Source organism: Schistocerca gregaria, chromosome 4 (genome assembly GCF_023897955.1).
Source record: "Schistocerca gregaria isolate iqSchGreg1 chromosome 4, iqSchGreg1.2, whole genome shotgun sequence".
NCBI classification, from domain to species: domain Eukaryota; kingdom Metazoa; phylum Arthropoda; class Insecta; order Orthoptera; family Acrididae; genus Schistocerca; species Schistocerca gregaria.
In genome coordinates, this window is record NC_064923.1 from 555,390,810 (window position 1) to 555,412,897 (window position 22,088).

Genomic DNA, 22,088 nt, shown 5'->3' on the forward strand with positions numbered 1-22,088 from the left:
CACTATTTTGTCATTACATTTTACCTCACTTTGTATGTCGTTTCTTCTTCTCATTTTTATTTTAGCTGTATTTTTTCACATAGAGGCGGGTTTTCTTTGCGGTCCCCCTTATGGTTTCTCGTTGTCATAGTTAATTCTCGATGTATCATTTTATGTTTGACCTCTTCTTAAGACAGTGTTTATACTCAGGGCACATATCAGTTGAAAGGTAAATCTGTATGTGTATTTTAAATGGTTTGATGCGTCTGTATATATTTAAATGGTTTTACGTTGCTTTATGTACTTTTATTCATTTGGTCACTGTTATTCTTTTTATTTTTATTTTTATTCTTGTATTTGTAGCACTGATGATGGCTGTTAATCAGTTGAAATTGATTTGCAAAAGTAAATAAAGAAAACATGATTTTGCGACTGATGCTGCTTATTTGGTTATTTTATGGTTTATCGTCACTGCATAACCACAGAACAATGATTCTAATGGGGGGTTGAACAGGCTAAAGCCAGTCATGCTGCCGGGTCACCACCTGTCACTGACAAGGAGAGGGCGACATCCATGAACAACAGGTCAAAATCAGGTAGCGAAGCCGGGGATAGAACCTCTGGTGACACCAGAGGCTCCTTTCTTCTTCTTCTTTTCGGTTTGAGATCAAGGAGGGCTGTGTGGCGTAAAGGAGCCAGCTGCAGCAAGATCGGGAACAGAAAGAGATCGGGCGACCTGGGGGCCCACAGACTGTGGTTCTTGTGGTTCCCGCGTGGCAGCAGACATTTGACCTGGAAGGTGCCGGGAAGGGGTATCCCGGGAGGGCCACCCTTGACTGGCAGACCCTGAAGAAGTGGGACACTTCTCCGGCTGGGGAGGGGGAGCAGTGCCCAGAGGAGTAGGTGTGGGAGGGGAGGGGGGAGGGGAGGGGGAGGGGAGGGGGATGGGAGGGGAGGGGGAGGGAAGGGGAGGGGGGGAGGAGACGGGTTCGGGACTGGGGTAAGAAAGGGGGAGGAAGATGTGAAGATTTAACTAAAGCATAACTAAACGTCATGAACACAGGGTGAAGACGTGTGTGCATACTACTTATGAGCCACAGTGTAGGTTAAACAATCAAGGGACTTATACTCCTGTATCTTCTTTTCCTTCTTATATACTGGGGAATGTGGTGTACGTGGAGAATGACTGTCATGACAATTAACACACATAGGAGGGGGAACACAGGAACTACCTCATGGAGTGGACATCCAGTCACCACAGAGAGGGAGTCACCACAGAGAGGGGCCTGCGAACAGCGGGAAGACTTGTGTCCAAAACGCAAGCACTTAAAACACCTCATAGGAGGTGGGATGTACGGTTTCATGTCACATCGATAAATCATAATCTTTACTTTCTCAGGGAGGGTATCCCCTTCAAAGGCCAGGATAAAGGCACCAGTGTCAATGTGACTGCCCTTTGGACCCTTCTGAACACGCCAAACGAAGTGAACACACTGCTGTCCGAGATTGTCCCGAAATTCCTCACCAGTTAAAGGATGAAGTCCCCATGAAAAATCGCACCTTGAACCATATTTAGAGACTGGTGGGGGGTAATGAACACAGGAATTGTGCCAAGATGGTTGCAGGCACGAAGGGCCACAGACTGGGTAGCTGAAGCAGTTTTGATCAACAACCAACCCAACCGTATCTTGCTCAGAGTGTCCACTTCGCCAAACTTGTCTTCAACCTGTTCCACAAAAAATAAAGATTTTGCCCCTAGGCCATGGGCCTGACCATCCTGCCAGAGGGTAGCCATGGAAGTGAAGACTGAAGGGGCAGGAGAAGCAGCACTGAAAGAATCAGTTCCATACAGAGAGGTGGCTGCAGAAGAACTGCCGGAATTCTGGACCCATATTCATTTCATTTGCATAGCGTCCGCCCTGATACCACCCACTCCGATCAGGGGCTCTCCTCACGGGTGCCACCCAGCTACAGCAAGGGCTGTCTGGCACGGCGGCCATTGCCGGGCGTTCCGATGTTCCAGGATGACAAGCAACCAGTCCTAGGCTTACATGAAGTGGTCACAGCTCTTGTATCAAAAGTGTGATTTCTGTGTGTTTAGGGGGCTCAACCAAAAGTGTACATAGCGACCCCACCACACAGGCTGGCTACCGTGCTGGCTATGCATCCTAGCATCAGATAATGATTTGAAAGAAAAGGTGGAATGAAATATGAGGGCACACATTGGAGACACTAGGTAAGGTGCTCTTCCCCAAATGGCTCACACTATGGAATAGAAATTTAGTAATGGAAGTCAAACCCCAGAGGAGGACCAGGGAATGCCAAAAGGATGACGAGATTATGCAACAAAACCAAATTGCAAAAGCAACATAAGGAAGGACACCAAGTGAGGGAGAGGAGAGGGTGAAGGGAAAGGAGCAAGGACAGGAAAGGAGGGGAGGGGAGGGCAGGGGAGGGGAGGGCAGGGGAGGGGAGGGCAGGGGAGGGGAGGGGAGGGCAGGGGAGGGGAGGGGAGGGCAGGGGAGGGGAGGGCAGGGGAGGGGAGGGGAGGGCAGGGGAGGGGAGGGCAGGGGAGGGGAAAGGAAATGCAGCCCCGGAAAGAAGGAAGGCTGCAATAGCTCGCCATGCACGTACCCCCGAAAGAACCGTGAGCCCCTAGGAGGGATGAAGAACTGTAGCCAAGAGAAAGCAACATGGAACCACAAGTAACATGCACCTTCTAGTGACAACCAACTGCTGCACTTCTCTACCTTCCCACAATAAATCATCCTGTCTTATTTAGTGTAATGAATCATTCTTTTAATTTCAATGGAGAAATAATACAGCCAACCAGATGCAAATAATTTGTTAATACACACCTTTGGTTTCACACCTCTAATGATGTTTGTTGCAATGTATACATATAAAAGGCTGGAACATTTTAATATTTTACTTGAGCATGTCTGCTTGCATCTTTGACTACTGCCTCCTTGCAATGTAAATTTATGATTGTTAAAATTTCATTCTGATGAAGATATGCTTAGAGGTGTCGAAACCTAGGTCAATGTATTAAAAAAAATTTTTTTGCAACAAGTTGACTGTATCATTTCTGTGTTGAAACTTATATACAATTACTGAAAGCCAGCCATGCTCAAAACTGTGCACATTCTTCAATTTTATTTCCTCTTATTCCTTTATAAGACTAATTATAGAGCCATCAAAATGTATTTAGTGGTATATTAATTTCTATAATCAATTTTTATTTTTTGAAATTCTGTTACATTCTGACCAGCTTTAAACTGTCAGGAGATGAATGCTTTTTTCATATGGTTAAACATTTTTAAGACTGTTGCTTTCTTATATACAACTAAATATATTTTAAAGATCCGTACTTTAAAATGAACATCCTTTTAATTACTTCATATATTTATTTGTACGTTATGAATGCACCAATGATCTCTATGATCGCTTTGCATCTTATTTGCAACTGGTTGAAGCACGCTTGATAGTTTTGACTCATTTTTATGTCTCATGACTTGTTGCACTGCAGTGGAATGAGATGTATATCGTGTTTTTGTTGCAACACTGTTATTGGTGTTTAATCTCTTGATGTAGAGGCTAGTAATGTACTTTCTTTTACTTTTATTACAGATTGTGAAGATGACTACTGCATAGATGAAACCAGTAATTTTATTCAAAAAATAACTTTGCAATTATGAAAACCATATTCTAGTATAGTATAAACTTTTCCCGGTTTGAGGTGTAGAATTAAACTGCCATCCGGTGTGAGAAGTGAAATTTTCTTGCATGAGCAGGTGCAACATTGTAGAACGAAGACTGCTGAATCTAGCCCTAATATGGAGCTGGGTTATTACAGGATTCACATGTAAATGTGAGCTTTCTCCAGGCTGGATCTTGGCTAGTAATCACCGCTGTCCTCATAAAAGTTAGTGCAATGCTTAAGTCAAAGAAACATTCGTAAATGCATCCTCTCCTGTTTTTAAACCTTTTGCTGTGTGTAGGCAATTTGCTCACTGCTATGGAAACTGTACATAAAATACAACTAACAGTGTAAGTAAGAATAGGCTATTTTACTCATCGAACGATCTGAGCTGAAAACAAGTCATGATATGCACCACATTTTGTCAGCCACGGCTTAAATTGGAATTTCTTCATGCATCTGAAAGCACCAACTAACAAAGCTATGTTGCTTATGAGTCTCACAATAGACAAAATGCCAGTTGGCAATGATGTGATGCAGTGTCTTGCTGAATTGACCCTGTGGACAAATTACAAGTAATGGATTTGAAAATTAATCATAATCTATTGCCAATGATGTTACTTTGCAGTCTTCCAGACAATTATGATAATCCATCGAGTCTCACGGCAATTTATCTCTTGCTGAGACATGAGAACAAAAATACTTTAAGAACACAGGGATTCAGAATATGATGAAAATGCTTGGACCACAGTGTTTGTTGAAGTTGTAAACCATTCATGAACATGTCAAAAGGTGCTGTGAATGAAAATGACAAATCTGAACAAAAATCAAACCAAAAATAAATGAAGCAGAACTGCTGCACAAGTGTAACTTCTGTAATAAAAAGAGAAAGAGCATGAATGCTTTTTGAAGAAGGAACGGAATGAATGGGCTAAGAATGAAGTCAGTGAAGCTCATTGTTGTTTTACCGTGACTGAATTATGGTTGTTAAATTTTTTTACAGGTTCTGTGGTGTATAGACAGTGGTTGCATGCCACAAAAGTTTAACAGTTTGCTGCCGAGTTGGTGGCAGCAGCGCACTTGTGAAGCATGTTACACAGTATACATCAGTCCTGGCTGTGCTGTCCTGGTTACTTCTGTAGTTTCCCTGCCTGTGAAAATTGTCCACTGAGTGGAGGGGCAACACTGTTATCTTCCTTATTATCATTAGTGTCACTCAAGGTAGGTGAAAGTCGGAAATGTGAAAAAGATTCTCAATCCTGAGATGCTGTAATAATGAAGGCAAATTAAATTCATTCCAATCATCTTTATTCTTATGTAACCATTCTACTGCCTCATTTGATAAACCATACTTGTGTGTCTTCAAACTGCTTCATAACATGCTCCTACATTGTAATCCTGTGAAAGGCCACGAAAGACAACTAGTAATGCTGCTTCTGCCATTTATGAGCAATGTTAATGTAATCCTTCAACATACCTCACTCAGCCTCTCAACACATTTGATCATAAGGCTGACATGCTGGCCAAGTCAATGAGCAGGGAAACATTAGTCCTAATGGAAACAAGGCATTTCCATAGGCTATTCTCACTGTTTTACAGCCTATAAAGTGTGAGTGGAAAATGAGTGTAGTATTCACATTTCAAGAGATGCTAAGTTTTTTGTTCACGATAGTTCTAAACCACAGCAGACTTTCACAGATTTCTATGAAAGTAACAAATATCAAGGTAAGGATGAGTTATAAACATGAACTTTGAAGGAAAGATCTTCCAAACACTGAATTGGAGCCACCATCTGTTGTTGAATTACTGCACTGCTCTGAAAAAGAGGGTGTTCTGCCCACAACTGGCTAAGTCAGCAGCACAACAAAATGTGGACTCAAACCAAGATTTGTCCCCAAAACAGTGCAAGACAAAACACCAGTTGCCAAGAACAGTGCCTTGTAAGGAGGATGGTTTATTAGACCAGATCAATGCTATTACCAATTGTCAAAACCACGGATTGATGGAGACAAAACTTCCCAAGTATCTTGCAGAATGTTTCAGAATCCTAAAACATGCAGATGTTGGAGGATATAACAATAAAACAACTGAGCATCTCACAATCCACTAGAAATCACCATGGCTATTCTACTAGATGTCTGCTTGTGTTCACACCCTACCCCACCTTCACTATTATTTTCTTAGACATCTTGTCCGCTTGTTTTATACTCTCCGCACAGCAACGCAAGAATACCCAGAATTATATCACTTCTGAACTGTGACTTGTCAACCTTTCAAAAGTCCTGCATTCGGCTGCATCTTATTTATACACAAGTATCATCTGCTATTAACTCACATCACCGACTTTTTTGTTCTGGGCAGTAGCTAGGGACTATTTTAAAACCAGCAGTAATGAACAACAAACTTATTTACCTAATCAGTGTTGTCTGCTACCAACTCAGAAGCTTATGCACGGTAATATTATTAAGAATAGAAAACATATAGTGAACATGAATCTCCTGTCTCTATGGAAGTACTAATATACACTTCATCAAGAACCATATCTGACAGCTGTGCCAGTTAAGAGGTGGTCACTCACTAATTTATTTGTATGTATTCAGGTATACCAAATCACCGTTCCTCATTACAACACGCGCAAGAACACCGTCAACATCAGAGTATTTTCAAGCTAGCATTACTTAAGCTATACGAAGAGTATGTGTACGTATGTCATTCAAGAACTTACAGCTGATGTAACTGTATATGTGGAGCAGTTTTAACTTCAATAAAATTACCTGCAAAGCCCATTTGATGAGATTTTTGCTGCGTGGGTCACTCACTGGACCTAACCTATAGCACACGATGAAGCTGATCAGTCCAGTACATCCAATATACAACAACACATACTTCTGGTACTGCTGCAGAATAAGCTGGAGATTTCCCCAAATGGTCTGAACGATGTACAATGCTACAGTCGATCCACCAATTAAAAAACCATACATTAAAGGTCTCTGAAAATTAAAAATTATCATTGCATAAGCATTGAATTGTTTCACATTTAGTAACTGTTTACAGCGAGTGCCAACACATCTCATCATTTTCCTAGGAAACATACTGCAGCACTCACAAAAATAACTATGATTACTTGAAAGTATTCATACTGTGAAAGTGATATACAAGAAATTCTTTTATATAGAAACATAAAAGTGTTCCAAAACTTAAAGAAAACACTGGAACTAGTGTTGCTTAGTCAGAAACCAAAAAAACAGGAAAACATTACAGTAACTGTATCAGAAATAATAACAATGTTGTTATTGAGATCTTACAACTTCTGTGGTAGGAATACTGTATTTATAGTCACAATAGTGATCAGCCCCAACTTTGCACAAGTAGTTCAAAGAATCTATGGCTGGATGACTTGTTTATAATATGTAGTGAGTATTCAAACCTTCCTTGTAACTCAGTCTATATGTGAAAACCGTATCTAAGTTCCCACAGTGGTTCCTGATATCAGCCGTAACATACAGACAGAATAATTGGGTGTGGGATTTCGTTATATGTATAAAGATTCCAAGACTTACCAAGTGGGAAAGCGCTGGTAGACAGGCACAATAAAATAACACACAAACACACACACAAAATTTCTAGCTTTCGCAACCAACGGTTGCTTCTTCAGGAAAGAGGGAAGGAGAGGGAAAGACGAAAGGATGTGGGTTTTAAGGGAGAGGGTAAGGAGTCATTCCAATCCAGGGAGCGGAAAGACTTACCGTAGGGGGAAAAAAGGAAAGTCTGCTTGTGTCTGTATATGTATGGATGGGTGTGTGGGTGTGTGTGTGTGTATACCTATCCTTTTTCCCCCCTAAGGTAAGTCTTTCCCCTCCCGGGATTGGAATGACTCCTTACCCTCTCCCTTCAAACCCACATCCTTTCGTCTTTCCCTCTCCTTCCCTCTTTCCTGAAGAAGCAACCGTTGGTTGCGAAAGCTAGAAATTTTGTGTGTGTGAATACTCCACACTGAACTGCAGGTCTCTATGAACTTGACCACTAAGACCATTTGTAAGTATGAGAAAGGTATGGGCATTTCACTTCAGATAGAACATACCTAATAAGTCACTGGCAATCTTATTTTTCTAACCAATCTTCAGCAGATGGTGGTAGTGTCATGTACACAAGGTACACTATGGAAGCACATTGGCAGAGCAGTCATTAGCTGATTCATGTGAAAAAGTTTCTGATGTGATTATGGCCGCAGAACAGAAATTAACAGACTTTGAATGTGGGATGCTAGTTGGAGCTAGACATTCAGGACATCTCATTTTGAAAACTATTAGGGAATGCATTATTCCAATATCTACAATGTAAAGTGTGTGCCGAGAATATCAAATTTCGGTCTGACCACGAACAATGCAGTGTCTGATAGCCTTCACTTCAAGACTGAAAGCAGCGGCAGTTGTGTAGAATTGTCAATGCTAACAGACAAGGAACTGTGTGTGAAATAACTGCAGAGATCAATGTGGGAAACAAGATGAAGGTATCTGTTACGAGTGTGTGACAAAATTTGAAAGTAGTGGGTAATGGCAGCAGACGACAGATGCCTTTACGAACAGCACAACAACTGCACTTTCCTGGGCTTGTGACCGTGTCGGTTGGACCCTATGTGACTGGAAAATCATGGCCTGGTCAGATGAGTCCTGATTTCAGTTGGTAATAGCTGATGGGAGGGTCCGAGTGTGGCACAGATCCCAAATTGTCAACAAGGTACTGTGCAAATTGGTGGTGGTTCCATAATGGCGTAGACTGTGTTCACGTGGAATAGACTGTGTTGAGTGGTCTAACTGAAACGATCACAGACTGGAAACAGTTATGTACAGCTACTTGGAGACCGTCTCCAGCCATTCATGGACACTGTGTTTCCAAACAGCAGTGCAATTTTTATGGATGACAATGGACACTGTCACCAGGCCACAATTGCTAATGATTGGTTTGAAGACCATTCTGGACAATTTGAACAAATCATATGGCTGCCTAGACTGCTTGACATGAATCTCATTTAACATTTATGGGACATAATTGACATATCAGTTTGTGCACAAAAATCCTGCACTTACAATACTTCCACAATTATGGATGGCTATAGAGGCAGCAGCGCTCAATATTTCTGCAGGGGACTTCCTATGATTTGAGTCAATGGCATGTTGAGTTCTGAACTACTCTGTTCAAAAGGAGGTCCAACACAATATTAGGTGGTATTTCATGACTTTTGTAAGCTCATCGATTAGCTTAAATTTCACTATAATTTAGTACTCCGATTCTTACTTTGACTGTTCTGGTTCCAATGGTGTAATAGATTCTCAGAAAGGCACCCCAATAGGAAGTCTGGCAGTCCCAATTTCCTGTTAAGTATTTGAAATTAGCTACAATTAATTATGTTCTAAAATTATTAAAGTTGAAATTTTACTTCAATTTTTCTGCACAAGAAGACATAACTAATAATTTCATGTAATTTACTTTGATTTGCAATACGGCGTTCACACATGTGAACAAAGGGATTCACATTGCATAAGGAGGATAATGACCACATAATTTTTCTTAATTTCTGTCCGGCAGTATTTTTGTTATAAACTCAAATCACATTAGTTACAGTTAATCTAAAACAGTACAATCCAACCTACCCCATTTTTAAGGCATAATGTAGTTTCAGAAACTCTGACACCTGCTTACAGACATCATCATTCAAGCTTCCAAGCTTGTAACTGGAATCCAAGTCACAATGATCTTTCTTTGGGGAGCATAAAGTAAGAATACTCTCTTTGTAAATCAAATTAAAGTACGTCCATTTCAGTAGTGGAATTTTCTGTGCATTGCATTTTCCTTGAATGTCCATAAAGCTGTAGTTTGGATTCTACAGTAGCTTCAGGGTAGAAGTAGTTGTAGGATTTCCTGTAGTAATGTGATGACAGTTTTGGAACGCTGCCCAAGAATTATTTCATTAAGGTTTTCTCATATTATTCTTCATTTGTTTTATTTGAGAACATGACTTTTCTGAATAAGTGTTCATCCGATGTTATGTATCCAGCCAGTATGGCACAGTTTATTCTTTAATCTTAAGAGCACTGTAAAATTTTTCTTGCACACTTCAGTTTGGCATCTCATTTCTCACATTTAAACCAAGACACTATCTCCTGAATTTTCATGTGAACCTTTCTGGACATTTAGATGAGATAATATTCACAATACTTATTATGTAAACCTTCCTCTAATACCATAACATTGTTTTCTATACTGTGTTAAATACTGCCTGCTTATTACCAGTGGAAAATTCATGACACTATTTGAAGTACATGTCAGACCTAATTTTTGTTGGCCTCTGAGTGTTATGAATAATCTGGGAACTGAACCAGTATCTTTGGTCAGTGACACTGATCACTTGACGAAAGAAGCCATTGTGGCTTGAAAATTTCCAGAAATGTTACTATGAATTAAGACGACTAGGCCATTATAGGTAATGGATTTTGACAAAGATGTCGGCCATTTATTTATTGATGATGGACACACTGGACATTTGCAAAATATGTTAGACAGATTTGGTGAGTGTATTTATGTGAGATAATCAATCACTGATATTTGAAGAACCTTGTCAGTTTGGCAAAGTGCATGTGCCCTATTAAGTATCTACTTTTGCCTTCATAGATGTATGATGTGACAGCTGCACAAAAATTGCTCACTGTTTCGCCCAAACACCCATCCATCCTGTTCCTTCAGACTAGTAGTCACCGTCCTCCTCACATATCTCTGCAATCTGGATGTTTCAGCAAAAAAAATGAGAACTCTGTGACAGAATTAAGAAGGCATTTTGTAAATCTTGGTTCATTAAACCTGATCTCAGACATTCCAGGATGAGATCACTGGAGTGTTTGTCATTTAACACTAACCAAGGAGTACTGTATGATGGAAGACTGTGGATAAAGTGTGTATTACCTACCTACATAGGACACGCAATGAATTAAATAAGATCACATGTAAACAGATTTTTCTACTAGTTATCTGATGACAGGTAAGTTCTGAGACTGTAACATTCACAATGAAAAACAATAATAAACTGTCATGCTGCATGAACTTACCTTAGGAAACAATCTGCTGATGAAGTAGGTTAAGATAAGAAAGCTGGCTGTTATTCCAAGTGATATTCCACAAATGTAATAAAACAATGAATTTTCACTTAGCTGAGGAGCAGACATGAAGGTCAGCATAGCAACAGCAATCAACAACACTCTCCAATAGTCAACACCTGGAAAGTAAACATAACTGAGTGTTTGGTCATCAGACTACTACTCACATTCTTAGGGCTACCTTTGCTAATTAAAATTTAGCTGCTTTCTCTAACAAACAGTTCTTCCCAAGAGCTTACAGAAGAGTACACACTCCACATAAAACTTATGGATGCAGCTAATTTGATTCATCAGCTGTGATACAATGAATAACTTCACCAACCAATGACAATGGTGCAAACTACTAAGACCAATTTTAGACAGCCACGAAAAAAAGGGAATTAGCATATGGCATATATTTTGATTGATCAATGTAGCAGGAAGACTGCTGCTTTGGTCAGATCATTTAATTCACTAGTGCTCTAAGCTATAGTTTCTCATTTCCAAGCAGAGTATTGTTTACTACTACTACTACTACTACTACTACAAACTCAAATGAAGAAGGGAGTTTGATATCTTGGATTATTTCCCGAGTAATGCCCTGAAGAATCTGAGGGCACCTGGAGAACAGGCACCAGTAAATTTATCCCCTGATAGAGTGTGCTGATAGTAAACTTCCTGGCATATTACAAACTATGTGATACTAGGACTTGAACCTGGGACTCTTGCCTCTCGTGGGGAAGTTCTCACCAATTGAGCATCCACTTTACTTCAGCCAGTACCACATCTATCTTTTCAACTTCACAGAAGTTCTCCTGCATACCTTGCAGGACTAGCACTCCTGAAAGAAAGGATACTGCAGACACATGGCTTAGCCACAGCATGGGATATTCCAAAATAAATTTTCATAATGTCTGTATTATTTCAACATGGAGAAATAACTGAAGAGCAACACTAATATGCTCACATATGCCAAGGACATTTCTCTGTTACGTGAACATGAAAATTAATAAAACTCTCTTACAATACAATTCATAAATGCAGCCACCTTCAAATGAACACAGTTAAAAGCTTTTTGTTGTAACTTTACAATTACCGAATAACAATGCATTTCAAACTAATAACATTACTTTTGCTAAGACTGATTAATTATCTCAGCACTGTTATCCCCTGGCAACTGATTAAAAGCTGAAACTGAACCACAGATTAAAAAGGCCAACAAATGTTAGAACCTTTGACAGTTTTCCAAATCAATGTATTTTCTTAGCCCAGCCCAAAAAGACCACAAAATGTTGGCCAATGAGAAAAACTTATAGTCACATATTTATGTACAGTGGTAGGGGGAAGTGTTATGAACAACATACCATACTAAAAATCCTGAACTGGTGGGGTGTGAGAGTGGGGGTGGGAGTGTGTTTAAAGGGCACTTTTTCAGGTTTTTTCTTCTTTTTTTAATATCTCAAAAACATCTGGTAAAAATGTTTGCCAGCAAAAAATATACATTAATAGTCTGCAATAAAAGGTCCCATTTTTTCCTCTTTGACTAATAGTTTGTGTGTTGCAGGGAATGGAAAAAACACAGATTATTATAAATAATGTTCTAATGGTTATAAAATTGATCTTTATTGTTCAATGAAGTGGGCTAAGAAGATATACTAAACATGTTTATCACATGCAAGTGCAATATAACTGTATTGAGGGATAAATTTTGTTCTGTGGGTGTAACAGGGTGAAACACAGGGTGGAGGTTACAAGTGTGAGGGAAGATAAGTCACTGGATCATGCACTTCCCTCCTTCATAGGCCTGCTAAATGAAGTGCAAGCAGGCAATTCCACAGACTACTGCACTATGCCACCAAAAGCAGCTACGGGGTATTTCAAAAGTTTTTTAATAACCTGAAAATAACTCCATTATATCAACACAACTCAATGGATTTCTTTTGTGTATTCACATGAGGAAAACATACAGGAAATTCTGAGGAGGCATAGTCTGACTATAAACTGCAAAGTGAGCAGCCCTATTGGTGGGGAAGTGGCCTTTCCCAGAAGAAAACTACAGCTGCAGTACAGTATGACTAAATAATCAATTTCACTCTAGCACTGTAGAACAGTGTGTGCAGAGTTCTACTTAGATTCTGACCATATGTGTCTCTTGCATTAGTACTGTTAGTAACTCATACCTGTATACCATGTAGCATTAGCACACTTTGTAAAAAATACACCCCCCCCCCCCCCCCCCCCTCCCACTGGCAGTCTGCACACTGAGTCGTAAGCAAATCATAAGATGAGCTGCAGAAAGGTTGATATAATTTTGTGAAACATTCTGTAGTTACTCTTTGTGATACTGTGGGGTTGAGAGAAAGGGGAATTGCCTTTTCACTCTTCATTTTGCGGAACTACGGAGGAGCGAAGTGCATGACCACAATCTGGTGAACTACCTTTGCTCAGGCTTGTAACTTCTACCTCCACTTTTCCACCCTGTTACACCCCAGAACAAATTTTATTCCCTAGTATAGTTCTACTGCCCTTAGATGTGGTACAAACATTAAATATTTGTTCTTAAACCACATTAATTGGAAAACAACTGAATTCCACCTGAAGAGGCCATGAAGGCCCAATGGTACCGACCAGCCACCCTGTCATCCTCAGTCCAGAGACCAGAGATGCTACTTCTCAGTCAAGTATTTCCTCAGTTTGCCTCACAATGGCTGAGTGCACCCTGCTTGCCACAGCACTTGGCAGATAGTGCTTTACTTCAGTGATCTGTTGGGAACCGGTGTTACCACTGTGGCAAGGCCAGTGGTACATCAGTTGACAATATACATTAATTTTATACCATAAGAACACTATTTTTAATAATCTGCAATGTCCCATCCCGTGCAACATGGGAACTATTACTAAAAAGAAAAAAGGGGGACCTCTCAAGTAGAAAATTGAATGTAGTTTAATTCTGCACTGGGAAATATTTTCATTAGAACCTGAGGTTTTCCCCCAGTCACGAAAAACAAAGTGACCTTTAACCCCCACACACATGTATGCTCACACCCACAATGATCAGGATTTTTAATATGTTACTCATTACACTCCCATCTACCACTGTACAAAAATTTGCAACTATGAATTTTTTCCCCAATATTCCTTTGTTGACTGGATTATTCAAGGAAACCTAAATAATTAGATGTATCAGTTTTAAACAATAAGTCTGAAATCTGGACTTGTACAACATATATTTGAATATTTTGGTAGAAAAATATCTGGACCCATAACAGACACCAATAACAATGTTTGGAGAATACTATATAATGATGAATTTATGCAAAGAATGACATATAGATTGCAACAGATAGATCAAGAGTGTGACAGAAGAGCTTCTCATTAAAGCTGACTTCTCGAATGCTTACATAAAAGACACTTTGACAACATTCAAAGTGATTTGGAAAAATTAAGACAGGGTAGAGACTAGAAGATTATTAGCAACACAGCAAAGTGACTTCATAAGGTCCATTCTATAGCAAAGAGCCTTCAACTACACCTACATACAAACTCTGTAAACTACCATATGATGCATGGCAGAGGTACAAGGTACCGCTACTACTCATGTCATTTCCTTTCCCCTTGCACTCACAAACAGAGGGAGGAGGAAAGTCTGTTTATACGAGGGGCGTTTGAAAAGTCCATGCAAAAATAACTACTACTTATGTGTTTGGGATAAACCTTTTTTATTTTTCGACACAGTCTCCTTTTAGACTTATATACTTCATCCAACGCTGCTCTAATATGTTGATCCCTTACGAATAATAGGAATTGTCGAAGACTGCAAAATAGCTAAAGTTATTGCAATAATCTCCTTGTTTGAATAAAATCTTTGTCCCGCCAGCCATTTCTTCAAATTGGGGAACAAACAGTAGTCTGAGGGAGCCAAGTTTGGAGAATAGGGGGGGATGCGAAAAGAGTTGGAATCCTGTTTCCATCAATTTTGTGACCACGACTGCTGATGTGTGTGCTGGTGCATTGTTGTGATGGAAAAGGACTTTTTTGTGATGCAGTCGTCAGTGTTTTTCTTGCAGCTCAGTTTTCAAATGGTCCAATAATGATGATTAATATGCACCTGTAATAGTTTTACTCTTTTCCAGATAGATGATGAGGATTATTGCAAATCCCAAAATACAGTCCCCGTAACCTTTCTGGCCGAAGGAATGGTCTTCGCTTTTTTTTGTGCAGATTCTCCATTGGTAACCCATTGTTTAGATTGTTCTTTGGTCTCAGGAGTATAGTAATGTATCCATGTTTTATCTACAGTGACAAAATGATGCTTGAAGTCCTGCGGATTCGCCCTGAGTAGCTGCAACCCATCCTTGCAACACTTTACATGATTGGGTTTTTGGTCAAGCGTGAGCAATCGCAGAACCCATCTTGTGGATAGCTTTCTCATGTCCAAATGTTTATGCAAAATATTATGTACCTGTTCATAACCTCTTCTGTCATGCATCACCATATCATGGATTTTATCAATGGTTTCTGGAGTCTTAACCTCCACAGGGCATCCAGAACATTTAGCATCACTTGAGCCCAAATGGCCACTCCAAAAATTTTGAAACCACTTATAAACTGTTCTAATCGAAGGTGCAGAGTCACCGTAATGTTTATAAATCTTCTCTTTAGTCTCATGGGGTGCTTTGCCTTTCATAAAGTAATGTTTAATCACTACACGAAATTCTTTTTCGTCCATTTTTTGACAATCACTATTTCCTTGATTCACACAACTGTCAAACGAAAAAAAACACCAATATGGCTGAAACTTGGTGTGCGTTCTTTTCAAAGATGCTACTTATTGAACATGACATCGATATGTGCTGGTGGTGCCATGTCTTGGACTTTGCAGACTTTTCAAACGCCCCTCGTAAACCCCAGTCCTACATTCTCTTATCTTTGTGGTCCTTACAAGAAATGTGTGTGGTAGCAGTGCAATTTTCCTGCAGTCAGCTTAAAATGGCACTTCTCTAAATTTTCTCAATAGTGTTTCACAGAATGAAAGTCATCTTTCTTCCAGAGACTCCCATTTGAGTTCACAAAGCATCTCCGTAATACTTGCATGTTGTTTCTATATGTGATCACCTGTATAGAAAAGCTGCACTTTCCTAAAATTCTTGTAACAGACCAAAGTCAACGATTTGCCTTCCCCACTGCCGTCCTTATGTGCTTGTTCCATTTCATGTCGCTGAGCAACTTATGTCAAGACATTCAACTGATGTTACTGTGTCAAGCAGCACACTGTTAATGCTGCAACCAAACATTATTGAACGGTTTTTCTTACTTGTCTGCATTAACTATATTTTCTTACATTTAGAGAAAGCTGCCATTCATCACACCAACAGGAAATTTTGTCTGTCATCTTGTATCCTCCTACAGTCACCCAGTGAGAACACCTTCCCATATAAAGTGTTATCAGCAAACAGCCACAGACTGCTGCTCATTTTGTCTGTCAGATCATTTACGTAGACAGAAAGTAAGAGCAGTCCAGTCATACTTCCCTGGGGCATACTTGATGATACCCTTGTCTCTGATGAACTTCACCATCATGGACAATGTACCATATTTTATGGACTGTAAGACACACCTTAATTTTTAAGCATTTTTTGATAAAATTTTTACAATTTTATTATTAAATTGCAAACCCAGACTAAAAAAATCTTAGTTTATAAAACGAAACTGATCTTCTAAATTCCTGAAAATTGTCATCTGAACTTTCTCCTTCGTCCTCTTCGTCGCCATTGCTCTCTTCATATATAAGATGGTCTTCATTACCATCAGTAGCATTACTTATGCTGCACTCCTTAAAAGATTTATCAGTAATGTCTTCTCTTACTCTAGACATGACTATTTTATCCACTGACACACTTGTTTGATTGTAGGTCATTTTAACTTGTGTTTGTTCATCATCCGTTTGTTCCCCTCCTCTCTTAAACACTTTATGGTTTGTTTATGGAGACATCAAGAGGTTGCAATTGTGATGTAAATCCTCCCAGAATAACAGCGGGCTCTGCACTTCCCTGCTTCAATTTCTCTTTCGCAGAATTTTTCAAATAACTAATAAACTGATCTAAAACAAGAGAACTCTTCTTCAATAAAGCATCTTTCCTTCTCTCCCCCCACACTGTTAATCCATAATTTCATACCAGCCTCATCCGTCCAACCCTTGACTTGTACGTGATCAACACCTGGAGGTATTTCAGACGGTTTTGGCATTGTTTTGCACTTGAAAATGATCATTGGATTAAGTTTAGTACCATCAGCACAACATGTCATGTCTACTTGTTTTTACAATTACAGTTTTAGCACCTTTCATGGTAACAGTTCTGTTACTTGGCACATCATGTCAGAGGAGTTTTGTCCATATTCGTTATTTAGGTTAATTCCCCACTAGTTTTCACTCCATGTTGAATATACAGTGACGGAAAGATAATATTTTCTCCTCTTACTCTGTGGCCCTTGAGATATTTTGGTGCTGCATTCACAGTCCATAAACCTGTAGCACAAACTAACTCCACCCTTAAAATCTTGATACATTTCACTGTAGCACTAGCTTCCGAACATGTATTTGAATAATTTTTGTATTAATTCATATGCTATTTTGATGGTGTTCTTGAATCAACTTCAATATGTCACGATCTAGTTTTGGCTGTTTTGCATTCAGTCCTCTATTTGCACATTTAGTCTTCCTCATTTTTTTCAGCTGTTCTTTACTAGTCTACCAATTGTGAATGGTTTTTTCTGTTGGTGGAGGACCTAAATGCTGTTCAGCTGCTCTGTTTCCATGTTGTTCTGCACATGCTTTTTTTTTCTCTTCAATTTATAGCCTGCATCATATGAATATCGTATTTTTTCCATTACGAAACAAGCTACTAACACAAATATTGTACTGTTACCAATAACAAAAATCACTTTCGAGTTCACTGGCACCACAGACGGCAATGGCACATCATAGGCCAGACAGTGTTCTGGGTTTGTGATGGTGGGGCAGGAGGGAGGCGGTGTTAGCAAACTAGTGAATCACTGCAACTCAAGTTCGTCGCGTCGGTGCACTGCTGCCGTCAGTTGAATCCAATGTTAGTAGACAGAGATAGGTTTCCCACAGCATTGAAAATAAGACCATTTTTAAGACTGATGGGAATTTTAAATCAGACACTCGAGATTTTTATACTAATTTTGAAAACAAGAAGCTCCTGAATTTTGGAGACAATTTTTAAAAAGAAAAAAGTGTGACTTACAGTCTGTATAATATAGTACTGGATTCTATAATTTAAGAAGTCTTCAAGCCTCTCGCATATCTTGGAACCTAATCTGAATACATAGACCTTCGTTAACAGTAAGCAGTGGGGCATAAAGTCAATGTTTCTTTGAAAAGTAAGAATATGGAATGTGCCAGATGCACTACACCCATGGTTCACAGGATAAAATGAGGAATGGCCAAGCTGAATTTCACACGAGAAATGCTTTCTAAATTCGTACTGATTTATGGACAGAAGCTTTTCCGCCTAAAGAAAATTTATTATATTCAAACTCTGAACATGTTCAAGAATTCTGCAGAAAACCAATGTTAAGGGTCCTGGTCTGTAATGTTGGGGATCTGTTATTTTACCCTCACAAACATCACAACCTCCGCTATTGTTCTAATCTGCAAATCACACTTAAGTGCCTGGTAGGAGGGTTCACTGAACCACCTCCACAATAACACTCTGTTATTCTACATACTAACAGTGAGCAGGTGGGGGGTGGGGTGGGGGTGGGGGGTGGAGGGGAAGGGCACCCAGCTTTATCTTTCCATGCATGCTCTGATCTCCCTTATTTTATTATGTGGATTATTTCTCCCTATGTATGTCAGCATCAACAAAATATTTTTACATTTGGTGGAATGTTGGTGACTAAAATTTCGTGAGAGGATTCTGGTGCAGCAAAAAACGCCTTTATTTTAATGATGTCCACCCGAAGTCCAGTATCATGTTCACAACACTCTCCCCTATTTCTAGATAATGCAAAATGTGGTGCCCTTCTTTGAACTTTCTTGAAGTACTATGTTAATCCTATCTGGCAAGGATCTGACACTGCACTGTAGTACTCTGAAAGAGGATGGACTAGCAGTGTAGGCAGTCTCTTCGGTAGATCTGCTGCATCTTCTAGGCGTTCTGTCAATAAAATTCTTTCTTTGGTTCGCCTTCTCCAAAACATTTTCTGTGTGCTCTTTCCAACTTAAGTTATTCATAATTTTAACTCACAGGTATTTAGTTGAATTTACAGACTTTAGATTTGATTGATTTACTGTGTAACTTTAGCACTCGCGTACATGACCTCGCACTTCTCATTATCTAGGGTCAACTGCCAATTTTTTCACTGTACAAATATCTAAATTGTTTTGGAATTGATTCTGATGACTTTACTAGATGATAAATGACAGCATCATCTGCAAACACCCTAAGATGTCTGCTCAGATTGTCTCCTAAATCATTTATATACCTAAGGAACAACAGGGGGCCTACAACACTAACTTGGGGAATTCCAGAAATCACTTCTGTTTTACTCTATGACTTTCCATCAATTACTACAAACTGTGACCTCTCTGAAAGCTAATCATGAATCCAGTAACATAATAGAGATATTACATAAGCATTCAACTTTATTACAAACTGTTTGTGAGGTATGGTGTCAAAAGCTTTCTGAACATCTTAGAATAAAGAATCAATCTGAAATGCTTTGTTGATACCACTCGACACTATGTGTGAGTGAAGAGCTAGTTGTACTTCACAAAAATGCCTTTTTTTAATAAATCCGTGTTGACTACATGTCAACAGATTGTTCTCTTCGAGTTAATTCTTAACATTCTAAAATCCTGCCGGATATCAACATTAATGATGTATGCCTGTAATTTAGAGGATTACTCCTATTGCCTTACTTGAGTATTGGTGTGACCTGTTTAACCTTCCAGTCTTTGGGTACAGATCTTTCATCAAGCGAATTGTATATGTATGTTGAGCAAGGAGCTACTGCATCAGTATATTCTGAAAGGAACCTAATTGGTATGCAATCTGGACTGGAAATTTGCTTTTATTAAGTGATTTAAGATGCTTCACTACTCCAAGAATGTCTACTTTTAAGTTGCTCATGTTGGCAACTGTCTTTGGTTCAAATTCTGGAATATTTACTTTGGTGTCCTTGGTGAAGAAATTTTGGAAGGTTGTGTATAGCAACTCTGCTGTAGTATTATGTAGAAAAGTCATTAATTATGTCTTTATGTCTTGCCACTAGCATACTTTATGTACAACCAGAATCTCTCTGTATTTTCTGCCAGGTTTCAAGACAAAGTTTCAAAAATGGCTCTGAGCACTATGGGACTTAACTTCTGAGGTCATCAGTCCCCTAGACCTTAGAACTACTTAAACCTAACTAACCTAAGGACATCACACACATCCATGCCTGAGGCAGGATTTGAGCCTGTGACCATAGCGGTCGCATGGTTCCAGACTGTAGCGCCCAGGATCGCTCGACCACCCCAGCCGGCGACAAAGTTTCATTTCATTGTGGAAACTATCATAAGCATCTTGCATTTCAGTTGGCACTAAATTTAGAGCTTTTGTAAAAGACTGCCAACCTTGGGGGTTCTGCATTCTTTTGAAGTTGTCACACTTTTTCCACTGTTTCTGCCACAGTATTCTGACCAGTTGTGTGTACCATGGGGGATCAACTCCATTGTTTGTTAATTCATTTGGTATAAATATGTTAATTTATGTCAATATTATTTCTTTAAATTCAAGCCACATACAGTCTATACGTACATTGTTAATTTGGAAGGAGTGGAGATTGTCTCTCAGAAGGGCATCAAGCGAATTTTTACCTGCTTGTTTTGAAGAAATATATTTTTAAATTTATTTTTGATGGATTTGGAAGTTAGGTATTCAGTCTTTGCACTAATAAATGCAGGCTAACGCCATGGAGTGCTCTATGTCGAAGCCGAATCGTACTAAAAAACACAAACAATAGCATGGCCACAATGAACCAAAGTTTGTTTTTCTTCCACATATGAGTGAAGAACAGTTGAGAACATAGACACAAGCATAGAAACAATCCAGGTACTGTTACAAGCAGATGATGAGTGTCTGTAATAGTAGGCCAATAAACAAGAGGGCTTCATTAGATGGTGCAGCGGACACTATCCCATGCACACAAATCATGTAGCCTGTCAAAGGTGGCATGTAGCGGCCTGCCTGTGCAGATGCCACTGATGAAATATTTGAAGTGTAGCACGTCAGAGGCCTGGTGCTGTGGAATATATCCGAATATTACATACAGGATCATAGCAGAATCAAACTGGAATTTCGTCTGGACATGGTGACTTATTTGTTTTCAATTATCAATTGTTTCTCACACTATGCAAGCCTATTTCAATGTTGTCAATACAGGAGACTGTGCGAGGTTTAAATGAGAGCTTGTTTATACAATGCTCCTGCGTTGAGTGACTTCTTGAATGTGAAATTTAAAACTTCAACTTACCTTCTGCACTCTTCTTCTGCCACACTAGATTGGTCAACACGTGACCGGATAGAAGTCTTTGACCCCCTTAACAATTTTACTCAGGTACAAAATTTTCTCAATTGCTTGGCAAGAACTTTTGCTAACGTAAGACGGTGGAAGTAGTTGTGTGCTTCGGGCACACATCTTTTTACAGATAGATGGATTTCTACTAAAGGTTGCCTGTAATCATTTGCCCTACCTTTTTTTGAGCCGAAAGTTCAAAATGCTTCCTCAGTATTTTCCTATATTTGTTATTAAACTACAGTAGGTATTGTCTGTCATTAACCCTCTTACTTGGCATGTACTACTCTACAGTGTGACAATCAGATTGAATTTTGCCCACAGTTCCTCTGTGTCTATCACATGGAACTAAATGCTGTTCATTCACTGTCTAAGTGGGATGCCAACAACTGCTTATCTCCTCTTTCTATCAAAAATACTGTCCTAGCCTTCTTGATGAGTTTATCAACTTTAGTAGCCATTGTTGTCATAATGACATGACCATTATTGCTGGTCTCTATACAGACACTGTTGATAAGTCAGGTCTGTTTGTAGCTGCAAGGTCTAAAATATGTCCAACAACGAGGGATAGGACATTCATATTCACAGGACATGTACACTAGTATGTTCTGCAGAAATGATTGGCATTTCAGTCATTTAAGTTTGGCATGTGTCCTTTTGCCTAGAAGGCACAGAGTCCACCATAGGCACTGATAGCT

At 39.4% G+C, this 22,088-nt stretch overlaps 1 protein-coding gene across 2 annotated transcripts in view; it reads right to left on the bottom strand.

Annotated features, from left to right (window-relative positions):
* The window catches only part of LOC126266776 (nuclear envelope integral membrane protein 1a), a 123,147-nt gene that overhangs the window by 50,585 nt on the left and 50,474 nt on the right, over window positions 1-22,088 (bottom strand). Inside the window, exons 4-5 of one of the 2 annotated variants that reach the window (XM_049971313.1) lie at window positions 10,780-10,946; window positions 6,454-6,669 (exon numbers count right to left, since the gene is read on the bottom strand). In XM_049971313.1, the coding sequence (XP_049827270.1) occupies window positions 6,454-6,669; window positions 10,780-10,946 (383 nt within the window). The remainder of the gene's footprint in view (window positions 1-6,453; window positions 6,670-10,779; window positions 10,947-22,088) is intronic. The other variant, XM_049971314.1, reaches the window with a different exon arrangement.